The 23,036-nt window shown below is 43.8% G+C and overlaps 2 protein-coding genes across 2 annotated transcripts; one reads left to right on the top strand and one right to left on the bottom strand.

Annotated features, from left to right (window-relative positions):
* The first annotated feature begins 975 nt into the window (after positions 1-975).
* On the top strand, positions 976-9,048 carry LOC105921591 (cilia- and flagella-associated protein 157-like). Its single transcript, XM_036144783.1, has 9 exons — positions 976-1,081; positions 2,409-2,680; positions 4,268-4,409; positions 4,493-4,739; positions 4,860-4,960; positions 5,078-5,228; positions 5,654-5,760; positions 5,832-5,972; positions 8,944-9,048. The coding sequence occupies exons 1-9, from the start codon at positions 990-992 to the stop codon at positions 9,005-9,007; spliced, it is 1,317 nt and encodes a 438-aa protein (XP_036000676.1). The 5' UTR covers positions 976-989; the 3' UTR covers positions 9,008-9,048.
* A 1,588-nt stretch (positions 9,049-10,636) lies between these two features.
* LOC118565105 (E3 ubiquitin-protein ligase RNF152-like) lies at positions 10,637-20,026 on the bottom strand. Its single transcript, XM_036144793.1, has 3 exons — positions 19,863-20,026; positions 16,245-17,019; positions 10,637-12,269 (listed from the first exon to the last, which is right to left on the bottom strand). Exons 2-3 carry the CDS (start codon positions 16,862-16,864, stop codon positions 12,014-12,016), a joined length of 876 nt encoding a protein of 291 aa, XP_036000686.1. The 5' UTR covers positions 16,865-17,019; positions 19,863-20,026; the 3' UTR covers positions 10,637-12,013.
* Positions 20,027-23,036: the final 3,010 nt, after the last annotated feature.

Here is a 23,036-nt window from a genome sequence, read left to right as displayed (position 1 = left end):
TAAAAGGAAATATAGATGAATTCACTAAACAGGTAAGATATACTGAATGCTGCTGAAATTAGTATTTCAAAAGCAACAATTAAAGGAAAGACAAAAATTGTGCCATGGTGGAATGAGAATTGTAGCAGAGTGATTAAAGAACGAAATAAAGCATTTAAAGCTCTACTGAAAAATTTGACAGGAGAAAATCTTATTAAATATAAAAAGAAAAGGGCAGAGGCTCGTAAAATAATTAAAGAGGCTAAGAAGGAAAGTTGGAGAAATTATTGTTCTTCAACAGGAGCAGAAATTAAATTACAAATGTTTTGTCAATGTTTAAGAAGACGGGTGGGAAAAGGAGTCAGGTAAGAATTCCAGCACTGGTTAACGGTCAATAAATAGTGTTAAATAAAGATAAGGCAGATGTTCTGGGTGAGGCTTTTACAGCAGTGCATAGTGGGGAGCACCTTGGAAATATGCATAGGAATCAAAAAGAACAAAAACTCAAAGAATTTAATGATATTTACAAAAAGAAAGATAGATCGGTGTCAGCATTAGATGAAGATATAAGCATGAATGAAATAAAAACAGTTATTAAAGATACTGGATACTCAGTTCCAGGAGATGATAATCTATGTTATGCAATGTTTAGAAGGTTACCAGAAGCAACATTAAAATTAATATTACAACTTTTTTTTAATAAAATTTGAAGGGAAGGTGAAGTTCCAAATAAATGGAAAACCGCAACAATCCTCCCATTTAATAAACCAGGAAAAGATTCCATCATGGACTGGCGACCCGTCCCAGAGAATGAATGCTCTGCCAAATAAACACATAACTGTGTAGAAATGCTGACACTTTACTGCGAGAGAGAAAATTCCCAGGAGTCACCAAACACATCGTTGCCTAGCAACAGCGTGCTCATAGAGAAGCCACCTGTTATTTTCCTTTGAATTCCCTTAATTATCATTAAGGTAAATTTGCAGGTAAAGGACACAAACAGCCAGAAGATGAAGTCCTCTGAAGCCAGAACCGACGACCTGGACAGAGAAAAGGGATTATATCTGAGCCAGATTCGGTTCCTGGACGAACAGCTGGAGAGGTGAGACACAGAAGAAAACTTTATACTTTATATTTTATAATCATATGGAAGACAGAGCGGGTTTATAAGTTTGTGCTTTTTGTGATAAAAATGGCGTTACCTGTACAGCAAACAGCTACTCGCCTCCATTAAATAACCAGTTTTACTGCAGATAAAGTACATTTTAACTGTTTGTATTTGATCAACGGTTTGGTTTCATTTACATTCATACAATAACAAACTAACTCACAGAGAAATAAAGAAATGAAAACATGACTGTGGAAGCAGAGAGTTTCAGGTTATCGTTTAATTAACTCCAATCAGTCAAACCTGGTCAGGATGCTTTATGGGGCCCAAACCCAGACTAGACTTAGGCTTAGACAACTTTATTTGTCATTTTGTATGCACAGAGTACATACAGAACGAAATTTCGTTGCATACAGCTTGTAAATTGCAGTAAAATTAAATTGCAGTATAAGGTGCAGCAGTGATTTAAAAGTAAACAATTGAAATGTAAACGATGCAGGAGAAAGTCACTGAAATGCTATTAATGAACACAAACACCTGCAGTAAGGAACTACATGGGATTTTACATTTGTATTTTCATATTTTATTTTATATCTTATGGAATTATAAACAATGTTTATCTTTTCAATTTTTTCCACATGTTACATTCTAAAACCAACAAATGAAATGCTTTACATAATGAAAGCATGTAATGAGACACCGACTCACTTTAGATTTTACTCCATGACGCTTTGACTTCCACAACTTCTCCAACTTTTCCTCAAACTTCTCGTGTTTCTCCATTTTATGCTGCAGTTCTGGCTGCATTCAACAGTCCTGGCTGTAAAACATGTGAAAAAACAAAATCAATGATTTGGCAAGAGACGCTTAGGAGTGGAATATTTGTGGGTTAATGCAGTCCTGGAGTCATGAAGCCGACAGTATATGGAGTCGGAGTCTCCCTGCAGTAGAGACTCAATCCAGACCCAAAAGAAGAAGATGAAGATGGAAACATGATGATGGCAGAAACAGAGGAGAGAGGAACATGTGGATTTACTGGAACATTTAACTAAAAGATCACATCTTCCAGGGTTCTTTTCTTTGGTGACAGTCAGCCATCATCTGCTTTTCTGGGTTCATCTGCAGGTTCTGCAGGACCTGAGCCCAACCTGCACCAACATTGATCCTTTCACAGTAGATTTTTCTTTCTGTTGTGTTGTGCAAACAGCTTTCCAGCTGGAAAGCAGAAACCCAGTTTAATATTCAGCTGTTGTGACCAGAGAAGTGCACTAGTGTGTCCGTCTATCTCTGGGCCTCATGCGTGTTCTCTTTCATCCTGCAGGTTCCAGCTTCAATGTGACAAAGTGAAGGAAGAGAGCAAAGACATCGTCTTGAAGACCAGCGCTCTGCAGAAGGACACCCGCGACATTCTGGAGTACCTGCATCACCTTGTCGCCGCGTTGGAGAAAGACGAGCAGGAGCTGAGGGAGCGGGTGGAGCAGCAGCTGCAGGCCGACAGAGACAAATCAGGAGGCCTGCAGCTGCTGGTCAATCAGGAGGAGCAGGAGCTGCAGGAGGAGCTGGACAGGCTGGGCTCAGAGGACAAGATGCAGGGTAAGAGCCATTATTATCCTAATTTAACCTTCATTCATACAGGGCCTGGTCTGATAAAACACAACAGAAGAAGAACAAACAGCAACCATCCGGATAATTGATGTCTGAATGAAAAGTGACCTAAAAACAGGAGCGCGTCCCAGAGGGAGATGCTCTATGAAACATCATCTTTCTTTGTCAAAGCCGCTTTTAGCAGATCTGGTTGGTTAAAACGTGTTTTAGGATCCCAGAATCAGTGGGAAGCTCAGAGAGCAGCTGCTGAGGGAGTTAAAGGCGGTAGATGCTGGTTGGGATCCCTCCTGGGGTCCAGCGTTTACTGGACCTGCTCCCTCTGGGCTGCTGTGTGCTGCAGGGTCAGCGTTACTGTGGAGGGGCAACCATTCAGACCAGCATCCAGGACCGTCACCGTGAAAGACACAAAGTTAAAAGAAATCAGATGAAACCAATCCAGCCGGTCCGTCCCACACTAGAGAGAGGAAAGGTCTAAATTAAACATCTTTGGTGATTACAGTACAATAATTATAAAGGTTCCAGGTTGCTGTTATGACTGGTAGACGTATTCTGGGGACCTGGATGGAGCTTGGTGGCAGCAGCCCCTTTCTGGGGGGCCTTTGGGACCAGACTGGCTCGGTCATTAGGAATTATGCCAAAGCTACACTCCATCACACCCACACGGACTTAGACTCATTTTGTATGCACAGAGTGCGTACAGAACGAAATTTTGATGCATACAGCTTGTAAATTGCAGTAAAATTACATTACAGTATAAGGTGCAGCAGTGATTTAAAAGTAAACAACTGAAAAGTAAACAATGCACAGTCACAGTGTACAGGTGAGTATTTTTAAAAACCATTTGTATGTGCAGAATTGATTGTGCAAGAATGCATTTAGAAACTAAGAGTTTGGCAGCATTTGTAACGCTAGATGGAGATGCAATGATGCAAAATGTGCAAATATGCGAATGTTGTGCAGAGTTTATGGGTTATAGTTAATCAGTTCAACAGAGCTCCTAGATTTAACCAAAGGGTTTTTCCCTCACAGCTGCAACATTAAATCCACCCTCTCCACACCAAAGAACACTGAACCACAGTCAGAGTCAGGCTCCCAGCTGAGACGAGGCCTCGCCACCAAACGGTGGCCAGACGGCTGTGCTGGTTGCTGAGAGACTGAAGGAAGGAGGTTTTTAGGCTGTAGCTTGGATGCAAGAAGCTTTTTATCCTGGAGAGGGGCAGAAAAAAGCACATGAAATATGAAATAAATTACAATAAACACTAACGGCAGGTCTAGTAAGGAAGAATTATACAACTATCAATAATTAGCTGAGACCTGTGGAGAATGAGCTGCTCTCTACAGTGAAGGTTTAGTTACGGAGACCATAGATTGCTGCTGGTTGAGCTCAGATTGATCAGGGCACAGATGGAAAGAGAACCGAAGGAAAAACATGTGAACAGCAGCGTGTAGCTCGCTCTCCATCACCAGAAGGGAGGAGAAACGGAGAACCGAGTCACATCAGGAGTCCCTGAAACAGACCGTGACGGTAGGAGAAGCCTTTCTGCAGCCGGCCTTCACCTCCTGCTCTCTCATCAGCTGCCAGGTTAGAAGATCAGAAGGTGCAGCTGGTCCACCTGAAGCAGCAGATGGTGATAAACCCGTCTGCAAAGGAAGAGCAGAGACTTCTGGAGCACCAACACCTCTCTGTGGTCAACACGTTCTACATCGAGCAGAGAAAGTGAGCGGCGCCAGGATTCTGCGTCACGATGTCGGCCTGAAGGCTCCGGTTCTGACTCGCCGTTCTCTGTCCGCCGCTCACAGGCTGGTCGATGAGAAGAAGAAGTCTGTGATGAGCAGCATTCAGCTGAAGATGTCCTCCATGTTTGAGAAGGAGATGAAGGAGCGCAGAGAGAAGCTGATGGAGGTCAAGTGTGCCATGCAGGAAAGCTACCAGCTCCACTGGAGCCGCTGTGTGGAGAAGGACCGGCTGAAGAGTCTGTGTCGAACGGCCATTAAGATGAGGATCCTCAACTTCAAACTGATCCGCAAAATCTTCAGCCTCAGGAAGGTTTGTCTGGTTGCTCTTACTTCCTGATCACCTCATGTGTTGGGTAGTCAAATCTAGAAGTTTTTTATAGTATCTTGAGTTTTTAAAAAAAAATCTGGAACATATTCTATCAATCGTTAGGAATCAGAGAAGCTGACGAAGAAATGCAAACTGCTGATGGGTCAGATAAACGAGCTGCAGCGCTCCAACGAGAGCCTCCTGGACTACAGTGAGGCCTGCAGGTAAGAGCTTCCTGTCCTCGCTGAGCGCCGACACGGTCGGAGGCTCGGCCGGTGAACGGGGGCACGGCGAGGTCCGAGCATCTGGACCTGAACCAGAACCCTGCTGGTCGTCTCCAGGCAGTACCTGGCCTCAGGGAGCCAGGAGTGCCACCAGAAAGCGTCCCTCGTCGCGCTGCTGGAGGAGCGGCTGCAGAGGGAGAGGAGCGGCACGAGGAGGCTGGAAGGAGACCTGAAGAGGGCTGCGTCCGTCCTCACAGCCGTCGCCATGGTAACGGCACCAGAGCACATCAAACATCCCAGTTTTTTTACCTTCGAGTTTTACGGCCGAACCTTTCATACACCGAGGATCTAAAAATAAGTCAAATCTTCTTAAAGTTAGTGCATTTGTCCTTGATTTGAGCAGGTAAATAAGATTATCTGCCGAGGGAAGGAGTATTTTGACCCCTAAAATAAGATAATTAGATATCCTGCACTAGAAATAAGATGATTGAGATGAATTGTTCCTATTTTAAGTGCAAAAATCTAATTTCATTGGCAAATCATCTTATTTACCTGTTCAAATAAAGGACAAATACACTGATTTTAAGAACATTTTACTTATTTTTAGTTCCGTTTTTGCAGTGTAAAGGCTGCTGCCTCCTAAATGTGCAGACCTTTGATCTGACCATTTGCTGTGACCTTCTCGCCCTGCAGAACTCTGATAAGATGCCAGGAGGTGAGCTGAGGATGCAGAAGGTGCTGCAGGCCCTGGGCACCAGTGAGCTGCAGAGAGCAGAGAGCTCAGAGGCCGACGTTGCCAGGTCTGTTTGCTCACAGCTTCACCATGGAGCTCACTCTGTGCTCCGTTAGGCTGAATACGTCTCTTTATCAGCGCCGACGCCGAGAACGTCTCCAGAGACCCGCTGTTCCTGATGGCCAAACTCAGACCGGGAGACCTGTGCCTCGTTCCTGGACCCACCTGGAGGCCCCGGGCTGCAGCTCCGTCCCTCAGCAGCCAGACGCCTCAGAACAGGTCCAGCTTCTGTCTTCTGGGTCACATCAGATATTTATCTGGAGGCAAACGTTCCCATTTATCAGCAATTACACTCACTTCTATTCACAGAAGACATTTAGATCATTTATTCAGAACAAACTTGGTGGTTTCCTTCAGTCTGAGAGGTTCTCTGAGCAGCTGGAGGGAAACAGGTGAACGCTGCTGGTTTGAAACCTGCTCAGGTCTGGAGTCACTCGTCTCAACAGAACGCAGAGATTTAGTGATTAGAGAAAAATCCCAGACTAGTTTGATGCCTTCTAAATGTGAGACAAAGTTTCTTTACTTTTCTGCATTTAAAAATTATTTTCTGATCGTCTTTATGATCAGAAATTATCATTTTCTGATCATTTCCAGGAGCAATGGGTCAGCTGACCTGAAATTAAACCTGCATCTCTGCCGCTTTGATCCAAACGGCGCTGCTGTCTGCAGGAGATCAGAACAAACTGAGAGCACATCTGCTCATTTAGAAAGATTTCCTCTGGATTCCCAAATATTCCAGTACCATAGGAAATATGAGCCCAGTTTGATGAAACCAGAATCCATAAATCATCAAAAACAGGGAGATCAAAAGTTTTGTTCACGTTTGAGCTCAGAGACCCATGCATGCTTTTAAATACTGTAAAAAAAAAACAAAAATTATGTTAGATATGTTTACCGTAAGTACACATAGAACATGGTATTAACTTTATTTAATAGAAGACATTTATTGGCTGCAGAGACGCTAACCTGAACCAGGTAGAGATTTCAGAACCAGCGTTATTTTACCAGCATCTGGGTCACAAACAAGGAGTTTGTTTCTGGAGTAAATATGTACTTCAGAGGAAATAAAAGATAAAGGGATTAATGTGAACATATGTTTGTATTAACAGAGAAATACAGGTATGTCTAAAAAAAAAAATAGAACATAGTGTAAAAGTGCAATGTTTTTTGTGAGTCCTTTCAGAAAAGTGAAGCTCCTTTATTTTCTACAGTTATTACATAAGCAGTGATATAATCCTTTGTTTCTTGTAATTTTGATCATTACGGCTACAGATGATGAATAGATGAACAGTGTCTCAGAAAACGAGAATACTGTGAAATAGTTGATTACTGAAAACTCCAGGTGTCACACTCTAATCAGCTAATTAACTAAAAACACCTGCAAAGGTTTCCAGAACCTTTAACCGGTCTCTGACGGCTGGACAGACGTGCAGAAGATATCTCCAACCTTCAGAAGGAGGAGCAGCCACAGAAGGACACTGCAGAACAAGCTGGTCGTTCACAGGGTTCTGGGTCCAAGCGTATTAACAGAAAATTGAGTGGAAGGAAGAAATGTAGCAGGAAAAGATGCATCAGCAGCAGAGAGAACCGCAGCCTGGAGAAGAAGCAGCTTCACCATGAGAGGACCGAGGCTGGAGTCCATGGCTCAGCAGCTACGATCTCAGCTGGGCTCAGGAGAAAAGGAACCGGACTGACGCTCAGCGGTCCAAAGTTCTGCTTTCAGATGAAACCAAATTCTGCATTTCAATTGGAAATCTATGTTCCAGAGTCTGGAGGAATAGAAGAGAGGTTCAGAACCCATGAAGAACCAGAACCAGAATGAAGTTTCCACAGTTGGTGATGGTTTAGGTAGCAGGTCATCTGCTGGTTCTGGTCCTCTGGGTCTACCAGGACATTCTGGAGCTCTTCATCCTTCCCTCTGTAGACAAGCTGTGTGGAGATGCTGGTTTTATTTTCCAGCAGGACTTGGCACCGGTCCACACTGACAATGGTACCAAAAGCTGGTCCAGTTCCCATGGTGGTTCTGTTCTTTGTTGACCAGCAAACTCTCCTGACCAGAACCCGTAGAAAACCTCTGGGCTGTCAAGAGGAAGATGAGAGACACCAGAACCAACCAGGCGGATGACCTGAAGGCAGCTATCAAAGCAATCTGGGCTTCTAGAACCTCAGCAGAACCACGGGCTGATGGCCTCTATGCCGCAGAGCTTTGATGCAGGAATTCATGCAGGAGGAGGACCAACCAAGTACTGACGGATAGAAATGGACTTCCCATGAGCCTGACGTTTGGGTTTAAAACATCTTTGATGGGATCTTGATTGGTCTGATTTTCTGAGACACATAGAAGCTGTAATCATCAGAATTATAAGAAACAAAAGCTTGAAATATTTTCCTCTGTGCGATGAATCTTTTTATCTCACCTTCTGGAATGACTGGCCGACAATAAATTGCACTTTTCCACAATATTCAGATGTTTTGAGATGTTCCTGCACTGCAGAGCAGCTGCTCAGGCTGTGAGGAGCTCAGAGTTCATCAGAGAGCGTCTCTGGGTTTGGCGAGCCGCGTTCTGCCGGGCCTTCCTCTGACCCGGGTCAGTGTGAGAGAACCAGCACAGGTCCGGACTGAGGGTGGTTCCTAGGAACCAGCAGACGGATGTGGAGGATTCTGAGGGGGAAGTTCTCCAGAAGTCCACCGTCATCTTCTCAGTGTTGAGCGGGTTTAGCTGTAGCTGGTTCTGATCGGACCAGCCGATCCATCTCCTGTCGTCCTGGATCTGATGACGGTGGTTTCACCTGCTAACGTTAAAACTCACTTCTTTTGGACCTGTAGGTACCAGTTCTTTTTTTCATAACAGAAACTTACAAAAGTCAGTCAGAATATTTTCTACCATCTTGTTAATTTCTATGTTCCTTCAGATTTTCTGGATCTTCAAGTTTGTTCTTCCTTTTCTTTGCATAAAAGTTGAACTTCTAGTACAGCTGGGTTTACCCTGCATGTCTCTAAGCTTGCAGCAGAACCAGAACCTTTGGACAGGTAAACGTGATCAGTGCTGCCAGCGGTGTGAAGCGTGTAGAACTGCTGTCTGGGGATCTAGCAGGAACCTTCAGAGGGTTCAGGGTTCCACCTGCTGTGCTGTAGCTGAGGAACGTCTGTCCGGTCAGAGTTCTGGACCGTGTCCCCGTTTGTGTTTCAGGGTGAAGCTGCCGCCGATCCAGCAGAGCCTCTGGAAAACGGCGCTCCACGAATGGATGAGATGATCCTGTGCGTCCTGCTCCCGTCAGAGCATTCCTAATAAACCACTGCTGCATCCCAGGAGTCGCCTTTTCATTCCAGCTCATCACTTTAACAGGAACCATTTAATAATGAAAAGCTATTAAGGAAAGTTAACTGTTCAGGTTTATTTTTCTACCAGCAGGGGGAGACATTTTATCAAACATTTCTACAACTCTGCTGATGAAGCCAAACATGATTGATAAACTTTTCCTCTCCACTGTCGCTACATGCATGCTCGGTATGAGGGATTGCTGCAAAGTCAACCACTCAACATCAGCAGCTGTCTGCTGTGGCTCCATGTTCATTCAGGAGGAATGAATCCTGCAGGTCAACAACCTGCTGGGTTTATTTACAGAGAACCAACCTGGATTATAAACTGAACTCGACTGTTTTGATATTTGGGATCAATCAGAATGGATCTGACTGATGATTGGACTGAATTAACCTTTAAGTAGCTTGAGAATATTTGTGAATTGGTAATTTAGATAGACATAGCATTTTAGGATTCCTACATTTTGACTTTTTTTGTCACAGCTTCATTGGGTAAAACAATCCTGAATCTGGAAAAGGCTCTGTATAAGAATCTAAAAATACAAGAATTAAATTAGTTTTTACATGTTCTCTGTGTGAAAATATCTGAATTTACTGAAAGTTTTCCCAGCAGAGTGTTTGTGCTGATTTTGATCTAAAAGATGCATTTTCTCGTCCTCAACCTCAGGGATCAGTTTACGGCCAGCGTCAGGTTTATTTTTTTAAACCAGAACAGAGTTACAGGCCGAGAAAACTGATGGGTGCTGAAAACGAGACGTTCCTGAGGTGGTTGAGGACCCGACGGCAGAACAAAACGTTAGAGAGGTCAGGCTGTCAGCTCACATCTGACTGTAGAAACTAGCAATGTAACAACGTATCGATCCATAGAAATATATCAATTTATTAATGATCTATGCAAAATGAAAAGATCGATCCATATTGTCAATTTTAAGATGCACCTTTATTTTGAAATTCATGCACGAGACTATAGTGAGCAGCTTTTAAAATTGGAATACATTTTATTTTTTTTCCACTAAATTTTAAACCATATGTTGGGACAGATTTAAAATTTGTAATTGCTGACGTAAACTGCTGTCATTTTCTTTTTAATAGTTAAACGAGTCTCTTGTAAATGAGACACTGAGTCTCAAGGGACTAACGTGTTCAAATAAAGGATTAATAAAAAAAAAAAAAAAGCCTGAAACCTGTAAGAGCTTAGAAATAATAAATAATAGTCAAATCAAATTTGTCACCGGCCAACAGAGACAGGAGTGAGTCCTGCTGGTCTGTCCCCTCCAGCGCCAATTTAGTGTAACCTGTCCTGAGTTTGGGCTGTGGGAGGAAACTGGAGTACCAGGAGAGAAGCCACACATGAACAGAGAGAACCCACAGACTCCAGAAAGACCCCAGGCTGGACCCGGGATTCAAACCCAGGACCTTCTTGCTGCCCCTCTGTAAAAATACAATAGTTTCTACATGTCAAAGCGGGTCAAAGATTTAAAAAATTACCTAAATCAATGTGCATAACCCAAAGTTCCATCAGATCAAGCATGAAAACCAAGAAACTGAAGAATTTATTCAGAACTTTATTTAAATCGGACCCAAAAGAAAGTGTGACAGTGCAAGGTTGCCTAAAAGGATCATAAATATATAAAAGGTTATTTTCCATTGCACAGTAAAAAGAGGCCCGGACCTCAGACAGCGACATAAAAACAGGACAGAGTGTTCTAGAAACCGGGCTTCAACCGATCACGTTTCAGAACCGAGACAATGAAGCCAGTTTTTGATTTCAGACACCATTTGATATTCAAAGCAGTTCTGGAAGAAGTTTCCATTTGGGACTATTTTAAGGTCAGATAAAACATTCAGCATGCAGAACCATCAACGGGACCAGGCCGGTCCGAACCGCAGCTCTGAAGGCCCCTGCAGCACCCAGAGTGCTGACCCTGAGTTCATTCTACAGGTCCAAATTCTCCTGACCCATCCAGGTAAAAAAAGAACCTCCCTCACAGAACCAAACTAAGACGGGCCAGGAGAACCCGAACCAGAAGCGTCGTCTCTGCAGCTTCAGAACCGGCCTCCTGTTTGTAGAAACAAATGCGTCACCGAAAAGTTTCTGTGAAGAGACGCATTCATGTTGTTTTTAACACGCAGGCAAATTCAGGCCACAGAACCTCAGAGAGAAACGGACCTGAACGGGCGAGTGTGACCGAGCAGAGGAACCGGCCGCAGGTTCTCTGTGGTCCTGTGTCTGAACCGCTGCAGCAGAACCGCCGCAGCCGGCTCGTTTGCATGACATCCGTCAACAACATTTGATTAAAAGGGAAATCTTTGGCTGCGTCGGAGCGGAATAAACAGCGGTCTGTCCCTGAGTGTCCGTGTTTCAGAGGAACCGGTGCCAGAACCCGCGTCAACAGGAGAACACGCAGAACAAAGAGCTGTGTTTGGAGCGAAGGAAACAAAACCCCGAGTTCCAGGCGTGGATTCAACCTGAAACCTTTCAGGAGTGAAAGTGGAAGCGGATCATTTGGTCTGAGGTTTATAGCTTTGGGAACCAGACGGACTCCGACCCGTTTCTGGTTATTATTTAGCTCTTGTTTATGCAAAAACGTGTTTTTTGGAGTAAAACCAGGAGGAAGCGTGCAGCTTTGCTGTAACAGCCACACATCTGGTCCGGGTCAAAGGCCAAAAAGGTCCGACTCCACAGCATCATTCTGGACGCCCAAAGCTCACGTAGAATCTAAAAAGATGACCAGCCACCACCGCCCCACTCAACTTACTTCCCATGACTTAAAATTAAATATATATACTTTTGCAGCAGCAAGTTTAAAGTTTCTATTTGAAGGACGTTGCCTTATTGCACATCCGGGTCGGTTCCAACCTCATCGGCCACAGGAAGGTGAAAATGTTCCGTTTCGTCCTCCAGTCGGACGCAGAGGTGGACAGGAAGTGACGTAAAGTCAGCCGGCCTTGTTGTTCATGAGCAGGAAGATGATTATTCCCGTCAGGAGGATCATCATCATCACCACCAGGGTCAGCAGGAGGGCCCGGCACAGCGGCCGGCCCGTCAGCCGGAACAGGACGCCGCTCAGGCCCCCCGACTCCCCGCCGCCGTCCCCTGAGGACGAGCTGGGAAGTCCCACGTCCAGAGAGCGGTTCACCGACCTCAGGGAGGTGACCGACCTGCGGCCCGTCCGTCCCGGTCCGTTGGTGTTCCTGCAGAGAGATAACCGGGTTTCACTGAGTAAACCTGAACATCAGATCAGCTTCTCTCCTTAAAGCAGAGCTGAACACATAAAGCTTTATCATCCGCAGAGAGGAAGCATAGATATTAATACCGGCCTGCCATTCCAAAGGAGACAGACTTTACATTACCATTTCGTTGTATTCAGTAAAAACCCGACATCCTGGCTCATGGCGATGTAAAATATTCCGTCTGTCTTTCACTACTCTGAACCACTGAGCTATAAAATACACTGGAGTGCTGATTTTGGCGAAGAACTGAAGTCACTGGCCGCCATCTTAATCCTCCCTATTTCACAGGTAATTCTACAGTCAGTGGATGTACTAACACTATCAACTACTAGGAAATTAGGTGCTGAAATATATATATATATATATATATATATATATATATATATATATATATATATATATATATATATATATATATATATATATATATATATATATATATTGTAGCGCACATATTCCCTAGTTACTAGGGGAAAATAGGGAGTACCAATATGGCGGCCGGTGGCTTCAAAGCGACTCGTTCTAACAGCGGGCGATTAACACTCCAGTGTATTATATAGCTCAGTGCTCTGAACACATCTTTTAAAGGAATGACTGCCCCACTGCTTAGTTGGGGGGGGGGGGGGGGGGGGGGGGGGGGGGACAGACACAGCGGCTAATTTATTACTGAAACGGTCTTTATCAGGGGTTCAGCAAATTACCTCTCCCAACCATAAACTGTATGTTTATTTTGCCCTCAAAGGGGAGACACAGTTAAAAACTATGCATTCCTCAGTTCCTCTATACAAATACCTGATTAATATAACAGAAATATAACTAAGATATTTATTTTCCTCAACAGAAGACGTCAGGATTACTACAGGAGCTGCTGGCTGGTTTTCAGCACAGCTGGTTTATTTAAACAGAGGGTTACTCTGATGTATTTTCCTGATCATAATTAAGTTTCTTCATATTTCCTGTCCATCTCAAAATGAGGTGCAAAACTGCTTTAACCATATTTAGTAGCAGCAAACATTGAATTAGCAGCGTTGTTCTTTTATTCCGTTAATTTGAAAAGGAAACTTTTGCTTTAAAAGCTTTCAGGGTAAATGGGTTCATTTAGAAAATAACAGATTAGTTTATTAAGTCGTTTCATCCTGATGAGCTGAGAGGAAGATTTTACTGATTTAAACTGGAATAATTACACGACACACACCCGGTCTGAATCAAAGAACCAGGAGCATGATGTCTCTGATCCAGTTCCTTACAGCTGTATCAGGTTCCTTTATTAAATACATAAAATGTGCAGAAACATGTTTATTGTCTCAGTGCAGCAGTGGGCTCGTTGTTAGGGAGGCCGCAAAAGTTGCCGGTTCAGAACTCCGTCATTCTGGGTCCCTGAGCAAAAACCCCTGACCACAGATTTAACCCCGGGTTCCTCTCAGTGGCAGCATGCTGCCCACTAATGCAAAGATATTTCCTCCATGTGGGACTGGAAAGGGAAATAATTAATTTATCTTGTATAAACTGGCAGTTGGTACAACAATTAAATGCTGCCAGATTTCAAAATCATAACTCTCTGACCTCTGCAGCTAAATGTGAAGTTGGACCTTTAACACGGATGGTTGCCTTGAGTCTAAGGTTCATCCGGCCTTCACGGCAGAATGATCTGTGGACTTCATGTAAACTGGTTGGTTTTGTGGTACAAACGCGGTTTTAAAGAAGAGGCCATGAACCTTTAAGGTCACGGCTTTGGTTAGGCCATCATAGAAACTCAGTGTCATCTAGATTAACCTGTTTAGAACCCGGTTTGGGACCATTGTCCTGTAAACAGATTCAGCTGGGCCCAGGTTTCCACTATGTGAACCAAACGGTCCGCTGAGGATGAAGAACCTCGCTGTGTTGCTCAGCCTTGCTGTGGGTCTGGTGCCAACAGCGAGAAATTAACAGCAGAGGAGTTCTGATGTTTCTCGTTAAATTAAACACCTAGAGCTGCAACCTTCGCCTGGACCTCAATGGCTCTTAACTTTGGATCAAAACAAATCAACAAATGTTAACTTTGTATATAGTAAATGGACGTATGCTGGTGAAGATTCTCAGTCATCCAGGTCATGGTCAATCAAAAAAAACTTGTTTTCCGTAGTTGAAGACGTTTCGCTTCCTCTCCAGGAAGCTTTCTCAATTCAAAAAGTCTGGATTACTCCACATTACTCATCTTTTTGTTATTTTAAATCCCAAAAATGGCAGTTCTTTAAAAATTCCCCACAGTAGATATTTGTGAACATTATAATTTGCCCTTTTCTAAAAAAGGTTGTGTAACATTTGCTTTAAACTAATGTTAATTGGCTGGACTGAGGGTGGAAATGGCTGCTGGGATTGCCTGGTTGCAGAGGCCTGGACTGGAGGTTTGGACCTGGACCGGCAGAACTATGATCCCAAACACGTCCAGACTGGTTTCTAACGGACCAAACATTATGTTCATGGAACGGCACCGTCCAACGGGTCAGCTGCTTATGTATGGACCAAACTCTAAAGCCCAGAACGTTCCAGGAAGCCAGCCAACGCTCCATTCTGCTGAAAGGTGGCTCAAAGGAAATCTACAATAAATACAAAACTGTGCTTCCAATCATTAATAAATATCATTTTATGCTGAATAGGAAAGGAGTTTTAATAAAGGACTGTGCTGATGATCAGTGGAGATAAAAGGATTCAGGTTAATCTGTTTTTGCTGCAATGATTCATCTTTTAATCCAACATACAGCCTGAACAGAGAGATGAAGCTTCCTGTGGCTTCTGGTTCTGGCCCCTACAGGACTGGATCATGTGCTGAAAGGTTAAATCAGCTGGAATGGAGCGGTGGCTTGTCTAAAACACGTTTTCCACACATTTACCTGCTGTGTCTCAGAATTTACATGGGACAACCTTCAGGACGCTCCCAGATTAAAACATACCGATGGTCCAAGCGCAGCTCTTCCCCGTCCTCTTTAAAATAAAATCTGTTTTCACTCCATGCTAACTATTCTGGAAAACCGCAATGAAGGAGAAAAAGAAACCAAAAAAATCTATAATCAAGTTGTTCATTTCCACTGTCACCACATGCTTGGTCAGGAAGAGGAAAACCTTCAGGAACTGCCATTATAAACCGAATTTACCTGCATTATATCGTCACCTGGGTTAAGCTGGACTGAGTGTTAAATGGGAATCTGTCCACTGATGCGATCAGATATTTATTCCATTAATTTGATCTGTTTGTCTTGAGAAATTAAATTAATGTGAGCAAAGATCTGAATCTGAGACTCTAAAGGTCTACTGTAGAGTTCAGATTGGTTTCCCTCAACAACATCTGGGTCACCGGCACCAAACTATGAAGAAATAAACCTGAAAACTAGGAACCGTAGCCGTGTTCGACAGGTTTTACCTCCTGGAAACCAACCAGCTCCAGTAAAATGACTCGACTGAACAGATACGCTGTAATAAAGCCGACCTTTGACCCCGCTGCGCTCTGTTTCCTCATCACTGCCGACTCCTGGAGAGCCCAGCCTCGGCTGGATTCTCACGCATCATAACCAGGAGCCTTTCTTTAAAACAAAGTTATGTTTTAATGCAGATTTTACCTCAGAGGGAACAATGATTCTCCATCTAGCAGGTTTCTAACCCTCAGCCAGGAGCTAAAAACTGCTTCGGTCCAACCTCTGAGCACCGTGTTTGAGGAAAAAACCAAAATGCCTTCTGGTGACCTGCAAGCGTCCCTGATTTTAGCTGCAAGTGAACTGTTGTGTAAGATAAGACGTTCATGTTTTCAGCCTCTCCTGGTGACATCCACTCCTGCCTGTCAGCTTTAAAGCAACAGGAGCAGCTGCTTGTGTAACTGAACCAATCAGGACGCCGTCATTCTCACCTAGATGCTGGATTCTCCACACGAGGACAGAAAAGACAAAACAGAGAGCTCACTCTGACCTTTTGACCTGCAGCTTCCCCTTGTTGCGGATGAAGCGGATGCTGTAGACCCTCTGCATGGCGGCCGGCAGGTAGGACAGCACGGTGGAGTCGGTGGCCAGCTTGGGGAGGCCGAGGGGGGGCAGGGGCGTCAGGCCGCGGCACAGCGGGCACTGGATGGCGCTGGGCTCCGACGACTTGACGTTCATGCGTGCCAGGCACTCCAGGCAGAAGGTGTGCTTGCAGTTCAGCATCTTGGGGCAGCGGAAGACGTTGTTGAACTGGCTGAAGCAGATGGCGCACTCCAGGTCCGGGCCGCCTTCGTCGAACATGTCGTCCTGGGCAGGAGACGGCCGGAGGTCCGGGGACGGGATGGAGACGGAGGCCTGATGGGAGTGGAGGCCGGCGGGAGGAGCGTAGGGGTTGTCCACGGGACTGAAGGCTGGCAGCGGCAGCGTGGAGCTGGGGGTCTGACCATGGTGGTCCGCCGGGAAATGAGGGGCTGGGGACGCCGACAGAGAGCTGCAGCCGGTCTGGACCAGCGGAGGGTCAGATGGATCACAGCAGAAATTAGGATTAGAGGCGGAATACGGAGTTGGACAGCTTGAAAACCCAGAATCATCATCGGCATAGGGATTCATAGCTGGGCCACGGAGACGGGAAGGTTGGAGTCCAGGGAAGGAGAACCGGTGGACGGAGGAACTCTGGCCTTCAGCAGCAGGAAGTGGAAGCTTCAGCGGTGAATTACAGCGAAGTCAGACAGCTTCAGTCTTCACAACATGATGGCTTCTTTACACTGGATGGTAGAGAAACAAAGACGGCATCAACAGTGAAAATACATCCAGACCCTAAATGACTTCATGTCTACACACAGAAAACCACGGTTCTAACTGTTAATGGGCTTCATTTTCTGAATGTTCTCCAGTAAACAAAGAAAATATGAGTATCGTTAACTGAAAGCAACGAGCCGTAGAGGATCTGCTACTTTTCAGAATCATCTGTGTCGTGTAAGCCCCCCCTACCCTGGAGGTAGTTCAGGGTTTTTCTGCTGTGGGATGAAAACATTCATCATCAGACTTTCAGGTTTCTTCTTGTTGGTGGACCACTCCCTCTGGGTCATGGGTCAGTCTCTGCCTCAACCAGAGGAGTTCCAGCATCCTGATGGTCGTCAGTCCAGCTAAATGAAATTAGTTTAGGTCATCACTGTGGTTTTAAGCCATCAGTGGGTCTTTGAGCTCCTTACAGAACCTTGAATGTTTCATCCAGGAAAAGAAAGAGAATAATGTGAAAATCAGCATCTGAGTGGTTGTGGGGGGGGGTTCCACGGTTAGGCTCCTGGCTTCTCTGGACCCCACATGAGGTGAAGTTGCACAAAATCACCAATCAAAGAGCATCAGACCCAGACTGAGGCACCTGGATCAAACTCAGGGTCGATGAAGCCGTCTAACACACCAGAGACATCTTCTGCTGACCTTCACTTCACTTTCTACTGACTGTCAGATGCTCCGGTTACCGCCTGATTACTCTGCCGCTCTCATCAGGGTTCTTTAACAAACATCCCCTTATTAACTTGGTTTTGTGTTAAGAGTCAAATACTGTGCATCCCTGAATATGTTGACAATATGACGGTTTAAGGACTGTAGGTTGACAGTGGAGACAAAAAGCACGGCCCAGATTCCTACTTCACCTTTTCTCATTCTTAATCATTGAGGTAAAAAACCTGCAGCTGACTCTTCACCTGAGCATAACACCCCCGACCTTTCTGCCTCCTGACCTCTCAGCTTTCAGCATAAACGTCTCAAAGCGTCACGGTGGACGTGAAGCTGAACTCCCATAGCCAAACCTTTCAGCCAGCATGTCAACAGACCCGGTTCCTCCGCTCAAGATCAGAAAACACAGAACCAGCGACACTTTCTACCCCTGAACTTCTAACTGTGGAGGAAACTAATCACCGGACAGACTCGGACTGAGAAGAAACTCACATTTTCTGTCACAGCAAGCAGATAAACAGTTTGAACCGGTTTAAGGGTCAGACGGGCCCTGTGGACGTGTGCAGAACCCAGATCAGTTCTGAGAACCTTTTTAGTAGAACTCAGCTATTACAAACCGGCTGAACTGTAGGGATCTGCTTCAGTAGGAAGGTTTTTATATTCAGAAAATTTTTTATTTTATAAATACTGAAACAATTCTGCTGAAAATATCACCTCTGGCTCAAACCTTTATAGTTTTACACACATAGAAACCTCGTCATGATGATTACATTTCAATAAAAAAGATTTTCTCAACTCTGCGCTTCCTGCAACAGTCAGAATATTAGCAGTGGAAAAGCTTTAGTAAAACAAATTAAACTCTTACACTGTTAAAGTTTGTCTGAAGTTCCTTTAAAAACATGAAATACAGAATAAAAATCTAACGTACCATAAAAGCTGAGTCTAAAATGTCTGAGAGCCAGAGAGCTCCTACCTCTGGCCGATGGGAAGCTGTGGTCCTCTCTGACACACCAGCTCTCTGTAACTGAGCTCTGCACATTTCCATTGGTTTGCATACGTTTCCGTAAAACCGGATTCTGTTCTCAGTCCCAGAGAACCACCCGACTGAACACAGGTTCTAATCTAGCGGGAGCTGAAATTTGCATTGTCCATATTATTTACAAAGGCAAACAAGATGCAAAGCAGCTGCTGAACGTAGGGAGAGAAGCAGGAATCACCCGGCCCTCCAGCACACACCAGCCAGACATCTCTGCTGGGATCTGGCTAATTCCTGCAGCTTGTAAAGATTCACCTGGAGGAGACGCAAACCCAGAAACTCAACATCGACCGACGTGTTTCTGCCTGGAAGTTAAAGGAGGATTCATTTAAAGCTGCTGATTATTCTCAGTTTGGCTCATTTCTGTTACCCCTAAAAAAACCCCCCAGATAAACAGAACCTTCATTTTCTATTGTACACATCAATAATATTTGTATGCACATATATACATCTGCTCCTAAAGATTATAATAAAATAAACTCATATTTAAAACCTATTTAGGCTGAGGCTTAGTTTAGAGGCGATTAAAGCAGGAAAAGAACCTGCAGATGTGTAAACTGAGCATGTGCTGCGCTCACATGTCAGAGATTAATGTCTAATTTTAAAATTGAGGTTTTATTTATGGTTATGTTCATATAACCAGATATAAACTGTTTAAGGTCTTCATGATGGCAGCAAACCTGAAATAAAAGCACTAAGAAGACTAAAAGTCCAGGTCGATCTGATCCGATTTGATCTCTTCTGACACTTTAAAAACGATCATTTTCTAAAATATTGTTTGGCTTGTAATTGATTTCACATTTTATCTATTTAATGAGTATAAATCTAATTTTCTCCTGATGAGACAGAAGTTATTGATGCAGCTCCAGGAGGATAAAGGTTCTGTCTGCAGGGCATCAACAGCTCAGGAAAGTTAAAAAGTTTCATCAACAACAACAAAACATTCACATTCAGGTCACAGAAAACCGTTTCTCTCCCAGCCTCCATCAGCCAGGAACATCTTGTCTATGAAACTCAGCGCTGAGGTTTTCATTTAAATCTTTCCAGTCAGCTATTTTAACTCATGCAAAGCAGCCAATGTGTGCAGTTTCTGAGCTGGGCTCGTGTTTTTACCGTTTCTGATCTCCTTCCTTGGCCCAACCTGCAGGTTTAGGCTAACTCCAGATTTTGGATCCTGCCTTTTTTTCTGAAAAACTCTGCAGGTTTACAGATCTGCGTTAAAAACCGATGAAGCAACCTGGGAGTCTGCTCCAGAGCTTCTCTGCGGAGTCTGCAGGCTGACACAGCTGAGGAAAGAGATGCTGATTGTTGCTCAAGCTGCAGACTAATTAATGCAACGCTTCAGGCCTGCAGGCCTGCTAGTCCACATCAGAAGGCTTTCACTCTAAAATGCATCATCCGGACCAAGAATCCAGAGTAACAAAGGCCAACCAAAGCTTCCCTGAGCTGAACCTGGTCTCACTTAAACCGGTTAATTACCAACCAGCCAGAATAGCTCCGCTAGGCACTAGATATTTTTAAATGTTCCTTTTAATTAAGCAGCCTATTTCTGTAGCTGACCACTGAGACAGTATTATAATCATTAAATAATCTGTTGATCATCATTTTAATTATTTTTATTTACATGTTAAATTAATAATCTATTTCCAATGTCTATACTATGATATATTGATGTTAACTCTCCTGTTTTACTCTTTATTTATCATTATATAACTCAATTAATCCAACTGAGATAAAATGTCTCTTTTAAAAGAGAGACCAGGCCAACAAGGCAGCGACACAGTTGCTTTACTAAAAAGAAGAAATAGTTTAGAATAAAATCTTGGTCCTATAAAACATTCATGGTAGACTGCAAAGATCTCAACAGAGCTTTGAAGGTCCGTTCAGTTTGTAGTTGAGCCCAAATGTTGCAGCTGAAAATGATGCCGTTCCTGCTTCAGTGTGAAGGTTGGGAATAAAAAACTGCAGAACATCCATTGATCTGAGTTTGTTGCATCCATTTTCCTCCCAGTTTGTTATGATGGCAGAAACGTTTGTTAAATAAAAAACCTCCGCTGCTGGATGTTGAACCTTTTTTTTTAAACCCCATCTTCACATACCACTGAAGACAAGAAGGTTTTAAAACTACAACTATCGTCTGAGATGAGCCTCCATTACCCAGACTCCATCTGCTCTCAGGAGCCTGTCAAGGTTTTACACCTCAGCAACAATCTAGATATGAAAGGACCTTTCTGTGTCTCCTGCTGTAGTTTCCGGACTATATTATTGTTACAATATATGAGAGGAATAAACCCAAACTGCAGCCGTTTAACAAACTGTCTCTTTTATTCATATTCTCTCATCCGGGACCAGTACAAACACAACAAAGTTTCTTATTTGGAAATAGCAGCAGATATTTAAACCCAGAAATTGTGATCATGTCAGAAAGCAGAAGAATCCTCACAGTGAGGCGAAGTGCTGTTGCACCTGCCGGCCAGCAGAGGGCCCTGAAGAGCTGCCCGGTATAAACCAGCCGGTCTGAAACTTTCACAAACCAAAGAGCCATTAAAGTCTAACTTAAATCGACTCAGATTTTTTAATAAATATCTCCCATCTAATTCCTTTCAGTTTCTACGAAACCATATATTTTTTTCATTTTTAAGCTTTAAAATAAAGAAAAAACATTAAACATTTCCAAAAAGAGGATTTATACATGTTCTTCCATGGGTTGTAGGTATATGTGTAAAATTATACATAGTTTAGCGCAAGAGAAATAGATTTAAAGCATATTATTGGTACTTTAAGTGTAGCTCCTATTAGTGAAATTTAATTGCAAATATTGCATAAAAGTGAAAAAAAACAAAACAGTTTTACAGTAATGTGCAAAAGGTTTAAGCAAGTGAGAAAATGCTGTAAACTAAGAATGTTTCATCAATTAAAGTGTTAATAGTTTATTTCCATCAGGTAACAAAATGCAGTGAATGAACAGACGTTGGATCTAAATCAAATTGTTATTTCTGAGACCAGAATCTGCTTTAAAGGCAGCATCACATCCCCCAGAGACAAGTTCTCACAGTTTATGTAGGAACATCTTGGAGAAACTCAGATCCTTCTGTCTCTTCATGTGATCCAGATGCACCAGAAGATCCCCGGATGAGGACCATGCCATCACGTCCAGAACTTCCCGTTCTTCTCTGCACTGGAGATGGATCTTAAAGACCTTGGCTGCATGTTTGGGGTCTTAGTTCTGCTGCAGAAGGGATAAATTTGGGGCCAGTCATACGTCTGGCTGATGGTACTGAATGTTTTGCAGATATCTGCCTGTATTCCTCAGCATTGAGGACATTATTAATCCCCTAAACCTCCACCATGGTTCCCTGTTGCCTGAATAATCCACATCACTTACCTAATCAGGCTGAAGTTGGAAAACAATCAGCTTTAAATCCTACGGCCCGTTAATCCTGCAGGTTCTCAGTTAAACATTAACTCAGCTGGATGTCCCGCCCACAGCTGGACGGAGGATCTCACAGGTGAAGACTGTGAAGCTGCGGTTCTATTCCAGCGTGGAGACGTCGATGTCGAGGCGATGCTGCAGCCGTCTTGACGTGTGAGGTAGGAGAACCTAATCAGAACCTTTTAAAATGTGAACGTTCAGCAGGTAACTTAATGCTGACTTTTATTAACCGCTAATACTAAACCATTTGATGTCGTCTTCACAAACATCTTGTGTCTGAAGCGTCTCAGCTCTGCCTTCATTCTGTTTACCATGGGTTGGAGGTCCAGTGAGTTTCTTTATGGAGTTTATCTAATGTATCAGTGACATGATCCAAACATTTGGATTCCTGGAGAAATAAATCCAGGCGAATCAAAAGTCTAAGTCCAAAGTTCAGAAGAGCCGGATATAAACTGGTTATAGCTACAATGATGATAGCAGAAAGATAAGGTGCTGCAGGAGAGTGACTTCATTTATAAACTTATTTCCTTTAAATGGGGAATGTTCTGTGCTTGTAAAGCTTTTTATTAAGTCCTGTGACCCCAAAGTTACTGTCAGTCATTCCTCGTAGACACAGCTGACCTGGGGAGGAGTGACAGGGGCGGGTCTGCTAGACAAGCGACCCCCAACCTGTGGGTCCCTGGACCCCCAGGGGTCTAGGACCCACAGGTTGGGGGTCTGTGAAACGCAGGTTGTCGGGCCTGAGGATGCGTCGGGGTTGAACAAAGTAACACAATGGACAAATATTTCTGTCCATCCACTTCATCAAGTAAAAAAACCAAATCAGAAAAATTAGGAAGCATGACAACAGTTAG

The sequence above is a fragment of the Fundulus heteroclitus genome, chromosome 12 (assembly GCF_011125445.2).
Source record: "Fundulus heteroclitus isolate FHET01 chromosome 12, MU-UCD_Fhet_4.1, whole genome shotgun sequence".
Lineage (NCBI taxonomy): Eukaryota > Metazoa > Chordata > Actinopteri > Cyprinodontiformes > Fundulidae > Fundulus > Fundulus heteroclitus.
Note: the sequence above shows the minus strand (reverse complement) of the source record. Positions and strands in the feature narration are given on the sequence as shown.